This window comes from Budorcas taxicolor, chromosome 10 (assembly GCF_023091745.1).
Source record: "Budorcas taxicolor isolate Tak-1 chromosome 10, Takin1.1, whole genome shotgun sequence".
NCBI classification, from domain to species: Eukaryota; Metazoa; Chordata; class Mammalia; order Artiodactyla; family Bovidae; genus Budorcas; species Budorcas taxicolor.
The window spans coordinates 69,736,362-69,752,012 of record NC_068919.1 but is presented as its reverse complement, the minus strand read 5'-3'; the positions used below and the strand labels follow the sequence as shown (position 1 = coordinate 69,752,012).

General features: G+C 42.4%; 1 protein-coding gene across 1 annotated transcript in view; it reads right to left on the bottom strand.

Moving 5' to 3' along the window:
* DAAM1 (dishevelled associated activator of morphogenesis 1) overlaps positions 1-15,651 on the bottom strand; it is a 127,173-nt gene that overhangs the window by 94,604 nt on the left and 16,918 nt on the right. The window contains exon 2 of the mRNA XM_052646284.1: positions 7,955-8,171. Coding sequence (XP_052502244.1) covers positions 7,955-8,171 — 217 coding nt within the window. The remainder of the gene's footprint in view (positions 1-7,954; positions 8,172-15,651) is intronic.

Here is a 15,651-nt window from a genome sequence, read left to right as displayed (position 1 = left end):
AAGAAAAGTTATGATCAACCTAGATAACATATTCAAAAGCAGAGACATTACTTTGCCGACTAAGGTCCATCTAGTCAAGGCTATGGTTTTTCCAGTAGTCATGTATGGATGTGAGAGTTGGACTGTGAAGAAGGCTGAGCACCAAAGAATTGATGCGTTTGAACTGTGGTGTTGGAGAAGACTCTTGAGAGTCCCTTGGACTGCAAGGAGATCCAACCAGTCCATTCTGGAGATCAGCCCTGGGATTTCTTTGGAAAGAATGATGCTAAAGCTGAAACTCCAGTACTTTGGACACCTCATGCGAAGAGTTGACTCGTTGGAAAAGACTTTGATGCTGGGAGGGATTGGGGGCAGGAGGAGAAGGGGACGACAGAGGATGAGATGGCTGGATGGCATCACGGACTCGATGGACGTGAATCTGAGTGAACTCCGGGAGTTGGTGATAGACAGGGAGGCCTGGAGTGCTGCGATTCATGGGGTCGCAAAGAGTCGGACATGATTGAGCGACTGAACTGAACTGAACTGAACATGGAGTAAAAAATGTAAATTTAACAACTTGAATAAAAGGACATTTGGAATGGTCTTGATGAGATAAAATACACATTTAGGACTATAAGGAATAAAATGGTTTACGGTTTTATCTTAAACTTTTCTGTATTTGTTTAGTGAATCAGAAGACAAGATGAAAACTTTGAAGACCACCTTGACCATCTCACTATCTCTAAGCAGATAGGACCTCAAAGAAATGTATACTGTCCATTGAAATGAAGATCTACTGCCAATCCCACTAGATTTCTGGGTGTATTGCAAAGTTCAATTCAAAAACAGAGCATATATAAGCAAGCAAAACCCCCGGTATCAACATCCCTTGGATCACAAACCATCAGTTCTTCTCAGGCCCTAAATAATTTGTTTATAAAGTTCTAGATTTAGGATCATTTTTTGCTCATCTTTAAACTGACTATATACTGGCAATAGCTCACATCTATCCCACAGCAATTTTAGCACTGAACCCATTTAAGCCCATATCTACATTCCCACTTCCTTTTGTGATATACTGCACATTATCATACTGTTCCAACATTTCTTTATGAACTCATCAAGTTAATTTCTTCAAAAATACCACAGTATCAAGGGAATATCTACTCAATATTTTTTTTCTTCTCTGTCAATTAACTATGTCCTTTACATGAACAGAATTTTCTTTTTTGAGTTTTATAAGTTTGTCAATTGAAAAGAATTTTTAAACTCATGGCAACTGAACAATTTTGATATCAATTCCTTCATTAGACTATGATTTTTGGCTTTCAGACAACTGAACACTTTAAGACTATTCTAGATATATCTTTGAAGTCTTTGTGCAGTCTGAGTTCCTCTGCTTAATTACCAAGCAATCCTTTACACTGGAGATCCCCAATCTCCAGGATCTAATGTTTGATGATCTGAAGTAGAGCTCATGCAATAATAATAAAGTGCACAATATATGTAATGTACTTGAATCATCCCCAAACCATCCCACCCTCCACCCCCCAACCCAATCTGTGGAAAAATTGTCTTCCCTGAAACTGGTCCCTGGTGCCAAAAAAGTTGGGGACTCCAGTTAACGTATAAAGTTTACACTCCAGTTAAGAAACAACAGATGACTTCCCAAACTGGCTTAAATCTCAACATTCAAAAACCTAAGATCATGGCATCTGGTCCCATCACTTCATGGCAAATAGACGGGGGAACAATGGAAACAATGAGAGACTTTATTTTTTTGGACTCCAAAATCACTGCAGATGGTGACGTCATCCATGAAATTAAAAGACACTTGCTTCTTGGAAGAAAAGCTATGACCAACCTAAAAAGCAGAGACAGTACTTTGCCAACAAAGGTCCATATAGTCAAAGCTATGGTTTTCCCAGTAGTCATGTATGGAGTTGTACCATAAAGAAAGCTGAGCACTAAAGAATTGATGCTTTTGAACTGTGGTGTTGGAGAAGACTCTTGAGAGTCCCTTGGACTGCAAGGAGATCCAACCAGTCAATCCTGAAGGAAATCAGTCCTGAATATTCATTGGAAGGACTGATGCTGAAGTTGAAGCTCCAATACTTTGGCCACCTCATGCGAGGAACTGACTCACTGGAAAAGACCCTGATGCTGGGAAAGACTGAAGGCAGGAGAAGCGGGCAACAGAGGATAAGATGGTTGGATGGCACCATCAACTCAACAGAAATGAGTTTAAGCAAACTCCGGGAGATAGTGAAGGACAGGGAAGCCTGGTGTGCTGCAGTCCATGGGGTCATAAAGAGTTGGACATGACTGAGCAACTGAACAACAACAAAAAGAACAAAATCTGTACACTGGTATATCATAAGACTAACTTGGATTCCTGTAGCTCTTTTCATACCAAAATGACTTCAGAACATAATGAAACATGAAGAGTTTACTGATGTATGTTCCCAAGGGAATTCATCTGGCACAGTTTGCCTCAACTGTGAATTCATCTAATTCTGATATGTCAACTAAATCCTCTCAGTAACTCTTTAGTAACTAAATCTTACTATCTTCATTTCTCAAAGTCTATACTGGTTACTAATGCTGAGAGTGTCCTCAAGACCTAATAACAATAAAACTGACCTATAGTAAGTGATTATATTTATGAGCACACAAATCTTCTCATTATCCACCAACACTATCTTCCCCATTGAGGTATTAACTTTTGTTGACAATCTTCAATTATATAAATGGTGATCATTAATGAATTTCTTAATAAGTTTCTTTCAAATGTTTTTTATATTTCCTGGAAGGCATAACACTTAAATGATGCTACACAACTAAACTTTTTTAATAGCACTTTTGGAAATCCACTTTTGGAAATCTGTTCTTAAAAAAAAAAGCAACTGTACATTGGTCTTCTAAAGACAACTTTCCACTTGTATCCAACATAACCTTTTCTATCTAAAGATCTAAAGATAGAATGTAAATATGCCAAAATGGGAATTCCAAAAAGTGACTTTTGGCAAACTAAAAGTAGAGTTATTTAAGTCAGACTGCCACGCCACCCACCCCCAACCCACGGATAGAGTTGGGATTGGAAATGAGTTACACAGGAAGACCCTCACCCTGACAATGGATCACCCAGTAACTCCCAATGGGGAGAGGGAACACTGCCACTTGGGATGGGCCACAAACACCAGCAGCACCATTCAGTAACTGCAGCACCTAGAAACTCCCCCTCACATTTCCACCACCTCCAAGTGGTGGAGTATTAAGCTGAGAGCAACACTTGCACCATTTTTATTGAGAATGGTGAAATGCACAGACGTTAGGATAGATGGCTCTAGTGGTAAAGAATCCACCTGCCAATGCAGGGGATGCAAGAGACACGGGTTCAATCTCTGGGTTGGAAAGATCCCCTAGAATAGGAAATGGCAACCCAATCTAGTATTCTTGCCTGAAAAATTCTGTGGACAGAGGAGCCTGGAGGGCTACAGTTCATGGGGTTGCAGAGTTGGATTTGACTGAGCACCCACCCACAAGCACATACAACTGTATAACAAATTATCCCAGAATATTAGACACATTGGTTAAATAAATGGAAGACTAAATACTGAATCTGAAAGAAGGCAGGTTAATAGAAAACAGTATAAATAGAATTGGTAACATGTCAGGCTTAGGAAAACTTGGGTCTATATTGCTTATTATTTCCAACTATCTATAAATTCACAGTGATGCACTCTCTTAGAAAGGAAAGTTTTCCTCTGGTCAGTTAACTGATTCCAAGGATACTTCGAAAATCATGACCAGACTTATCATAAACCTGGTTTCTCATCTACTAATAAAACCTCACCCAGGAAAAGCAGATGTATATTCCGATGTTTCACAAGGCAAGAGAACTGAGGGAATGTGCGAGGAGATGCCATTTCTAATATAACCGCTGCTTACTGACACCTACCCCCAAGCCTCACAGGTACCTAGCATGGAAGGATCTTGGAAGCGTTCCTGGAGGAAGTGATATTTAATGTAAGACTTGAAAAGAAGGAATTATGCAGGCAAAAAGGAGAGGAAAGTGTGTTACAGACAGTGAAAATAGCATGTAAAGGGCTGTGAGGTGAGAGAGAAAATGTGGAAGGCTCAAGAAATTGAAAGTTCAGCGTAGATGGTGTGTGAAATAAGAGCCTGGGTGGATTGGGGTTCTGAGAGCCAGGAAAAAGGGATGAAGAGAGATAGTGTGTTATTATATATTCTCAGATTCTTATTTGAACTAAAGGACAGTACCCCTGCTTTCTTACAGGTTTTCTAAATGAAATATGCTAAAGTACATCAAAACATTTTGCTATCTGGTTATATTTACAAAAATAACCCTTGTTCATTGCAGTCTCTGTGAGGTGTCAGTAAGTTTTAGCAAAATGTGTCATGTCTCCTTGGGTAGATTTTGAATATGTTTTCCTTTGAGTCCAACTGTTGAGGTGAGATGGCTTGTTTCAATGTATATCTCCTGTGGCTACTTGACTTGTGAAATGGAAAGAGAATTGACTATAGGCCCCTTCCGGTTTTCTGGTCAAATACGTGATTCCTGAATATACCAAGAGTTGATGGGCTGAGGGTATCCCACAGAATATTTCACAGCAGCGGTGAGGTTTTATTAGTAGATGAAACTAATTTTATCTCCACAAAGCTGTTACTAAAAACGGGGTGGGGGGTGGGGAATGTGTGCACAGAGTACGGGCCTGGGACCTCCAGAAACCACTACATCCTGAAACTGGAATGCTCTTGCAGCTCGACTATACACTATTAAGAGCATGAGGCACTGCTCAGGGCCCACATTCTTTAAAGATTCACGTGGTCGACCTCCCATCCAGGCTTGCTTTATTTATGAGATGATAAGGTTGCTGTAAGCACTTCTGAAAGCAACCTATTTGGTATCACTTTTAAATACATCAAATGAGTGACTCATCAGAAGATGCAAAGAAAACTAGCTCACAATGATAGGCTCTGATGAGATGCTTTCCATCAGATAGAGGCAAAATGGCCTGCAAGTCAGGACCAACACTGGTGCGCTCACAGCAGGCAGATCAGCTTTCAAAAAAAATGAAAAACCTGGGATATTTGCCTGGGATGATGTGCCCAGAACACACCTGAATTATCTTCCATCCTTCTTGCTATACTAGGATGTGGGGTATGAAGCACCCATGAATAGGCAGCAGTCTTTAAAAAAAAAAAAACGTTGTCTTCTTTAATCTGTGTGTACCAACACATCAGAAAGATGGCATTATCCCCATCTATGGCATTTTACAGGCAAGGAAATAAGCCCAAATTCCAACAGAAAGCATCTCAAAGGAAGTTACCCTACACTGCAGCATGCTCCGCCTCCCCACGTGGCCATCCTCTTCTGTGCATGGGCATAGGCAGAACTGCTCCTGCGACTACTCAAGAGAACCCTGGGCAGAGGTTCCCAATGGCTCTGAGCCCACCTCCCTTGCCCCAGGACACCTTTGGCAGTTGGATGGATTTGTGGGCTAAGTCCCTGAAGTCAAGAGTAGACAAAAATCCATCCATCACTCGCCAGGACAGATACAAACCTCAAGATAATTTGTTTTCCAATGGTTTTGGCTTAAAGTTCTGGTTTGGCATTGGTTTTTTAACAACTAACAGCTGTAGGCAATTTTCACACAGAATAAAGACATCAATAAGGCTGAGAGTGGAATTTTCTCCCTTATGAATACAGAACAATGAGCTGTCTTCAAGATGTACATGGAGCTGCCACCACACGGGCTCTGGCTTGGGTCTCATTTGGGGAGGCTGACAGAATATAATTGAAAGGACCACAGAGGTGGGTGCTCTGAGGGGACTAGCTCTCCACCAGCTTCTCTACCACTGAAGAGGCCTTTGTCTATCAGCAACATCTGTCTCCTTTGGTTGACTTTGGTTTTAAAATACTTCAACTGGGAAATAACGCCAAGCCCATCAATGCATCATTATTGCCTTTCATGACAGCCATCATGATACATGATTCACTGCCCAACCCTGGGAAAGGACGGTGTCCCTCCACCCATCCCAGTGACCTCAGGCTCGGCCATGTGATTTGTGGTGCCAGTCCCTACAGAAGGATGGCACGTCCTTGCCCCTGTGAATTCGGGAGGGGTAATGTGATCTGTGTAGGCCAAAGGAACGTGTGCTGAAGTGACACGTGTCATTTCCAAGCATAAGCTTAGAGCCTGAGAAGTTCACCGTGTCTCTCTTTCCTCTGCCACCAGGCCTGGGCCTTGATCTTGAGTAGATGATGGCACAGTGCAGAACCACAGCTGATCCACAGCAGACATGCAGCATCAATAATACAGAGGCCACTGAGGTTTTGCTATCAGAGGATAAACTAGCTGCAGATGACCAAGACAGCCATTAACACTGAACCCTTCCACTTCTCTTTTCACTTTCAATCCCTCCTGACCACTCACCTCCGCCAAGAGGTCTTCGCTGATCACCCTCCTCATCCATCATATATCCGACAACAGTCACACACAACCTATGCAGAGGTGTGTGTGGTTCTTGCCTTGGTGCATTAAACCTCTCAATTAAACTATGGAAACTGGCAGCAATTTGGGAGCAGGTTCTAATTTTCCATTTTGAACCTCCTCACTAACATCCAGAACAGAGTTCTGCATGCAGTGGAAATGGGAGAGGGTAGAGATTCCTGAAACACTGCAAAATATTCAACATCCTCAACTGTAAACATGCTGCCAGGCATCACCTCTTTCTTTTCCCAACCAAGTTTCATTGGTAATCAGCTCATTAATCCACTCAGGAGGCCAGAACTCCAACATCAGTTTCATAGTATTAATACTCGCCCTTCTTGGTTTATCTCATAAGAGAAGCTTATAGGTGAATTTTGGTTCATCAAAGCTGGGGTGATGCAAGAGTTCAGTTACTATCCCTGGAGGGCAGTGACACAGCCTACAATGTAAAACACGTAAAATGATAGCAGTCCCTAGTATCTGCTGAACAATATAAATGGTCTGATTAGAACTAACTCCATTACAAAATGTCAGATGAGATCAAAGAAGGATAGAATCTCATGTAATATTCATTGAGTACCTAGGAAGGGGCAGGCACTGGGCCATTTCCACTTTGTGTGATTCTCATTTAAACGTTATATCAAACTTAGCAAGTGTTTTTCCCTTCCACTTTCCAGAATATAGGCTCAGAAAAGTCATAAGCTTTTTCCCTACTGATACAGATAATAAAGTCAGAGTAGTAATATGAACCAAAGTCTTCCTGATGTCCACGCCAGTGCCCTTGACCATACCATAATATCCTCTGAAACACAGACTGGAAAGAAACACTACTTTGCAGATGCTTGAGAAGCTAAGTTGCAGAGAGCACCTATATCTCTTGATGAGTGGGCCCTACATAGATACGTCTCTCACTTCAGTATAGTGGATTTTAAAATATGATAGCATCTATAAAAAGTTTCCCACAACAGTTATTATTGCAATCCTATCATTAGGCTAAATAATGATACTCTACTTAAGTAATAATGTCTTTCATCCAAGGATCAAGGACATGAGAGACACTGTGACTAATTTTTTAAAAGACACTAATACTACACACTGGGAGTGGCAGGAAGCATGAGGGAATCCCAGGAGGTGTCAGATGAAGGAAATATTTGTGCACACAAGCATCTCAGGCTGGGACAGGAGGAACTAGAAAGGGCAACTCAGGATGCAGTAGGGCTGCACATTTGAAGAACTAAAGATCTAAATCTCTCCATTTAAGTACCAGCAAACCCTCTGAGGTAGTGATGCTACCCTTTTCTTTCTCCTCTACAGGCTCAGTGCTGACAGTAGGGGTGCAGATGGGGGCCCTTTCACCAAAGATAAGGCAAGACTGTGTCTAACCAAACCGTTCACATCCTCTCCCCTTCCTCCGGCTCCCAACCACCCCCCATCCCGGGATGAAGTCTGAGACTCACCACGAGTTCACTGAACATGACGTCCAGCTCCTCCACAGGGGGCATGGGTAACGCAGGCTCCATGGTCTGAAGCGCAAAGTTGCTATCATTTCGCAGCCGATACGTGATTTCTGGGTGATCATTGTTTCGGAAACAGCAGAAGATGAATGAAATCCCCCGTCCACCTCTCTTCCTTGGGGCCATAGCTGAATTCTGTTTTATTTCTTGACTGATTAAACTCTGTGAAAAGAGGACATAACAGAGTTAAGAATACAAAACTGGATTATATATATATATACATTTCAAGACAGACCAAATCACCAAAGTGCCCCAGGTACTGAAGGCAATGTCAAAAGGAGCTGATAGCTGGAGACAACATCCGCAAGACATAGAGGACAAGCCCAAGAGGGTCTGGGGGCCAGCTGAGCAGGGAGTGCATGTCCTTCTAGTCATATGTTGAATGTTTCCTATGACCCACTGCTGAGCAAAGAGTACCACCCCAGACACCCTACGCCCCAGCACTTGCTCCAATCACACTGGGTCCTGACTACGCTTTGCACATCATCCACTCTTTCTTGCTAACCCATACTGGTATTGTTAACCCCTGCAGGAATGACCTTCTCTTCCTTGCCACCTAGAAGATTTCTTACTCATCCTCTAGGCTTTGATTGCAATTTCTCCTTTACCATCCTCAAGTAGAATTAATACTATATAAGCTAAGGCACATCTACCTATTCCAACTCTTGTCACAGTCTAAGTTTCTCAGCAGTGTGTCTTCATGTTAGACCAGGATAACTAAAAGCAGGAGGGAGGGACTCTGTATCAAGCAAGCTGGGGGCCCTAGTGCTCCACGCAGCACCAGGAAGACAGAAGGCACTTGGTTAATGTTTATTGTGTTGAATAAATTCACAACAAATGGGGAGTGACTTAACATGAGCTAGGAGGGTCAGAGATTTCCAAACAGAAAAGATCAAATAAGTTCACTGATAGAGAGATGGCTGACTAAATTATAGCATACTCACATAAGAGAATCTAACACACTCACTAAAAAGAACGAGGTACCTGTGCACGTAGATATGGAAAAAAAAAATGCTCAAGATGCTGTGTGATACTATATACTACAGGATTGCATATTTTAAAGCACTTATAAATACATGTAAGAAATGTTATCAGCAGTAACCTCCAAAATAAAAAGAGGGGATTGGAGAACTACTTTTCACTTCATATCCTTTCAAATTTGAATTTTTACCATAAAAACACTGCAGAATTTTAATCACTGCACCATCTTTTTTAAGTCACAATTATGTGTATGATCCTAGAAAAATTTCCAAGTTATATTGTCAAGTGAAAAAAAGCAACTCAAAGAATAATGTGTATAATAACATGTCCCATAATGTCTTTTTAAAACGATCTTACACAAAAACCTAAATAATTTACATGTACATACATAGCAAAGGCCTGGAAAAATACGCAGTAATTTCCTAACTCTGAGAGATGAGAGGGATGGGGAATAAGCAAGAATGGAAATATACTTTCTGTGAGATATATATACATATATATGTGTGTGTGTGTGTGTGTGTGTATACACATTTATGATGAGAGCATATTCATGTATAACTCCTGTAGATTTTTAATTTTTAAAGAGAGATGGGGTTGAAAGGGGAAAAAAAAGGTGGACTATGAATTGACCCTTGGTGAGCTGGACGGGCAGAGGAGGAGAGCTACATCTGTGCTGGGAAGATGTGGGCAACACAGGCATGGAGTCCAGGAAGGAGCCACAGGGAATGAGAGCGCAGAGGAGGGCTGGTGTGGAGAAGCTGCAGCCCAGGCTAAGAGTCTGGATTTACCCCATGAGCAATTCCAAGTCATACTTAAATGCCCCACCCGCCCTACTCTACTTTTGTAAAAAAAAAAAAAAAAAGAAAAAAAAAGTAGAGAGAGCAGATGTGGTTGGATCTTGATGACTCTCATAGTTCAGAGCTGTGGGCAGGTGACCTTGCTGGAGAAGCTACAGTGACCGCTGAGCACCAGAGAGTGCACTGCAGATCATCAGACAATGTACTCACGTCCCCGACCAGAAAGAAATTCAGCATTGCTGAGACACAGAGCAGGCACTTCTCGAGATGGAAGAGAAAACCTGAGGGTGAGACAGAGGCCAGCAACTATCCTCTCAGAAGATTTCTAGGGGCAGCTCCATAGCAACAGGATCAGAGCTGTGTCACGCCCCCCACTCCAGACTGAATTTAAAACCAATGGGAAGAAGCTATAAGGAGACACAAGGAAGAATTTTCCAAAGTCTGTGGTTGCAGTAGGTTGGAAGTGAGGAGTCCCTGCCTCCACTGTCTTCAGACTAGAGTTCAGTTCAGTTCAGTCACTCAGTCGTGTCCGACTCTTTGCGACCCCATGAACCGCAGCATGCCAAGCCTCCCTGTCCATCACCAACTCCCAGAGTCCACCCAAACCCATGTCTATTGAGTCCATGATGCCATACAACCATCTCATCCTCTGTCGTCCCCTTCTCCTCCTGCCCTCAATCTTTCCCAGCATCAGGGTCTTTTCAAATGAGTCAGCTCTTCACATCAGGTGGCCAAAATATTGGAGTTTCAGCGTCAAAATCAGTCCTGCCAATGAACACCCAGGACTGATCTCCTTTACGATGGACTGGCTGGATCTCCTTGCAGTCCAAGGGACTCTCAAGAGTCTTCTCCAACACCACAGTTCAAAAGCATCAATTCTTTAGCACTCAGCCTTCTTCACAGTCCAACTCTCACATCCATACATGACTACTGGAAAAACCATAGCCTTGACTAAACGGACCTTTGCTGGCAAAGTAATGTCTCTGCTTTTTAATACACTGTCTAGGTTGGTCATAACTTTCCTTCCAAGGAGGAAGCGTCTTTTAATTTCATGGCTGCAATCACTATCTGCAGTGATTTTTGGAGCCCAGAATAATAAAGTCAGCCACCGTTTCTACTGTTTCCCCATCTATTTGTCGTGAAGTGATGGGACCAGATGCCATGATCTTCGTTTTCTGAACGTTGAGCTTTAAGCCAACTTTTTCACTCTCACTTTCATCAAGAGGCTTTTTAGTTCCTCTTCACTTTCTGCCATCAGGATGGTATCATCTGCATATCTGAGATTATTGATATTTCTCCTGGCAATCTTGATTCCAGCTTGTGCTTCTTCCAGCCCAGCATTTCTCATGATGTACTCTGCATATAAGTTAAATAAGCAGGGTGACAATATACAGCCTTGACGTACTCCTTTTCCTGTTTGGACTAGAGTTACCTGTTAGAAATGCCTAAAGGTAAGGTATCCCAACTCTCAGGTGGGAGAGGGGAGTGAAATCAGAGATTTTCAGTAGGTATGGATTTGAGCTTCTCACTCCAGCTTCAGTTTCAGCAGTTCTGCTTTTATCCTTTTGGATATTGACATATTATCTTATAAAAACATCCTGTGGCTACTCACTGCAATTATAAGAACATGCAAAGGCCACACAGCAGCCTCCAAGGGGCATTACAATCTGGCGTCTGACTACCCCTACCCCCACCCCATCTTGTAGAGCTCTTCGCATGAGTCATTGCCCTTCAACTATACTGGCCATGCTGACTCCTGCCTCAGGGCCTTTGCATCAGCCACGCCCTTGATCCACATCCTTGACAAGCATGTTCTGGCCACACCTGTGCATGGCTGATTCTTCTCATCATTAAGGCCTCAGAGTGAATTTCACTTTCGCAGGAAGCCAACCCAACCACTGTATCTGCCACAGTCCTGTGCAATGCTCCCATCACTCTCTATCTCTTTACCCTGTCTGAAGATCTTCAGGGCAAGTATCACCATTTCAAATTATCCTATGTGGTTATTTCATGGGGCAGGGGCCTTGCACATATTGTTCACTGCTGTGCCCTCAGTACATAATACTACATGGGACATATGTATATGTCTCACATATTTAACTAGAAGAACAGTCAACTTTTACATAAAATTTCATTTAAACAAAGGATATTTTTTTTTTTTTTAATGTTTAAACTATCAGACATGGGGATGCAAGTCAAGGAGTCCTGAAGCTTTATCTGTAAGATTTAAATTAAAAAAAAAAAAACAACAATGTATCCATAATTTGCGCAATTAAAAGTATACACACAAAGACCAGAAGCAAGTGTGCTGACATTTAACAATGGTTAATTTTGCATAACGAAGAAAGGGATGAACTTTGAACTTTGTTCTTGTCCAACTTATGGACTTATGGTGTCTCTTCTAAATTACAGAATCCAATTTCAGAATCTGTCACCAATGTTTCTTGATTGTGTAATTAACACAATGAGGCAAACTTGGGTGAAAATTCTCATCAATAACTATGATTTGTAAACACTTCTAGAGAAAAACCCTCCACTCACTTTAAGGGATAGTGGCACCCAAAAGCTAACAACTGGAAGTCTCTGAGTTCAGAAGGGAGAAAAGAGGTTAAGAGCAAATAATCTGTCACAGAGGCTATATGATGACCTAATAAAGTCTTCACCAAGATACCTAAAATTTCATTCTGTTGAAGCAGACATCTCCTGGCTTAGGGAGTACCTGTACAAGGTCCTATGAGCCATACGTAGTATCTAGGATTCCCTTGGTAAATGTGTATTCAGTTCAGTTGCTCAGTCATGTCCAGCTCTTTGCGACCCCATGAAAGGCAGCACGCCAGACCGCCCTGTCCATCACCAACTCCCTGGGTTCACTCAAACTCACATCCATTGAGTCGGTGATGCCATCCAGCCATCTCATCTTCTGTCATCCCCTTCTCCTCCTGCCCCCAATCCCTCCCAGCATCAGAGTCTTTTCCAGTGAGTCAACTCTTCTCATGAGGTAGCCAAAGTATTGGAGTTTCAGCTTTAGCATCATTCCTTCCAAAGAATATCCAGGGCTGATCTCCTTTAGAATGGACTGGTTGGATCTCCTTGCAGTCCAAGGGACTCTCAAGAGTCTTCTCTAACACCACAGTTCAAAAGCATCAATTCTTCAGCGCTCAGCTTTCTTCACAGTCCAACTCTCCCATCCATACACGATTACTGGAAAAACCATAGCCTTGACTAGACAGACCTTTGTTGGCAAAGTATTGTCTCTGCTTTTCAATATGCCTTCTAGGTTGGTCATAACCTTTATTCCAAAGAGTAAGCGTCTTTTAATTTCATGGCTGCAGTCACCATCTGCAGTGATTATGGAGCCCAGAAAAATAAAGTCTGACACTGTTTCCACTGTTTCCCCATCTATTTGCCATGGAGTGATGGGACCGGATGCCATGATCTTCGTTTTCTGAATGTTGAGCTTTAGGCCAACTTTTTCATTCTCCTCTTTCACTTTCATCAAGAGGCTTTTTAGGTCCTCTTCACTTTCTGCCATAAGGGTGGTGTCATCTGCATATCTGAGGTTAGTGATATTTCTCCCGGCAATCTTGATTCCAGCTTGTGCTTCTTCCAGCCCAGCGTTTCTCATGATGTACTCTGCATAGAAGTTAAATAAGCAGGGTGACAATATACAGCCTTGACATACTCCTTTTCCTATTTGGAACCAGTCTGTTGTTCCATGTCCAGTTCTAACTGTTGCTTCCTGACCTGCATATAGGTTTCTCAAGAGGCAGGTCAGGTGGTCTGGTATTCCCATCTCTTTCAGAATTTTCCACAGTTTATTGTGATCCACGCAGTCAAAGGCTTTGGCATAGTCAATAAAGCAGAAATAGATGTTTCTCTGGAACTCTCTTGCTTTTTCCATAATCCAGTGTATGTTGGCAATTTGATCTCTGGTTCCTCTGCCTTTTCTAAAACCAGCTTGAACATCTGGAAGTTCACGGTTCACGTATTGCTGAAGCCTGGCTTGGAGAATTAATTGGAGTGCAATTAATTGTGAGTTTAATTAATTGAGTGAGTGGAATTGTGCGGTAGTTTGAGCATTCTTTGGCGTTGCCTTTCTTTGGGAATGGAATGAAAACTGACCTTTTCCAGTCCTGTGGCCACTGCTGAGTTTTCCCAATTTGCTGGCATATTGAGTGCAGCACTTTCACAGCATCATCTTTCAGGATTTCAAACAACTCAACTGGAATTCCATCACCTCCACTAGCTTTGTCTGTAGTGATGCTTTCTAAGGCCCACTTGACTTCACACTCCAGGATGTCTGGCTCTAGGTGAATGATACCATCGTGATTATCTTGGTTATGAAGATCTTTTTTGTACAGTTCTTCTGTGTATTCTTGCCACCTCTTCTTAATATCTTCTGCTTCTGTTAGATCCATACCATTTCTGTCCTTTATTGAGCCCATCTTTGCATGAAATATTCCCTTGGTATCTCTAATTTTCTTAAAGAGATCTCTAGTCTTTGCCATTCTGTTGTTTTCCTCTATTTCTTTGCATTGATCACTGAGGAAGGCTTTCTTATCTCTTCTTGCTATTCTTTGGAACTCTGCATTCAGATGGTTATTTCTTTCCTTTTCTCTTTTGCTTTTCACTTCTCTTCTTTTCACAGCTATTTGTAAGCCCTCTCCAGACAGCCATTTTGCTTTTTTGCATTTCTTTTCCATGGGGATGGTCTTGATCCCTGTCTCCTGTACAATGTCACAAACCTCCATCCATAGTTCATCAGGCACTCTATCTATCAGATCTAGTCCCTTAAAGCTGTTTCTCACTTCCACTGTATAATCATAAGGGATTTGATTTAGGTCATACCTGAATGGTCTAGTGGTTTTCCACTAATACTAATGTGTATTAGTATCTACTATATACCAGGCATGACAGTAGGTACCTAAGGATACAGAAGGGAAGTGGTGATTAGGAGCTTCTAATCTGGTGGGAGAGAGAGCTTGAGGGTGCTTAGCTGCTCAGTCATGTACAACTCTTTGCAACCCATGGACTACAGCCCACTAGGCTTCTCTGTCCATGGGATTCTCCCGGCAAGAATAGTAGAGTAGGTTGCCATGCCCTCCTCCAGGGGATCTTCCTGACACAGGGATTGAGCCCACATCTCCTGGGTCTCCTGCACTGCAGAAGGATTCTTTACCCACTGAGCCATTGAGGAAGCCCCAAGAGAGAGTAGTGCGCCAATTAATTATAACAAAATTAATACAACATATCATATAGTACGTGCTATGTAATAAAGGGGAGAAATTGGTCCCTAATGCTTGTGGGGCATTTGGACAGATATTAGAAAGCAAGGCATGAGTTGGGAAGGCGCAAGAAGAACACAGGAAGTGAGGGGTGGTGCACACAGCACAGGTGTAACATCTTCCGAGAGCTGAGGCCTGGAGGGTCTCGTCTCTTTACTCAAAACCTGCCAATGGCTCCCCAACACCATTCCAAATTGCCTTTCAGTGCACCAGCAAATTCAATTCCAACTCACTGCTTCTGTTTTTTGTACGTGCTTAAAAGTATCCTAGGGACTTTCCTGGTGATCCACTGATTAAGACTCCATGCTTCCAATACAGGGGGTGTGGGTTTGATCCCTGGTCAGGTGGGCTGCCGTCTGTGGGATCGCACAGAGTCAGACATGACTGAAGTGACTTAGCAGCAGCACGGAACTAAGATCCCACACGCCAAAAAAAAAAAAAAAATTAAAACCATAAAAAAATAAGATAAAAAGTATCCTGCACTTAGCCAACAGACAACTTTCCATGCCCCATAAATATCTCACCCTCCCACTGTCTTCTATCCAGGTGGTCCACTCACTTCCTCTGCCCTTCTCTT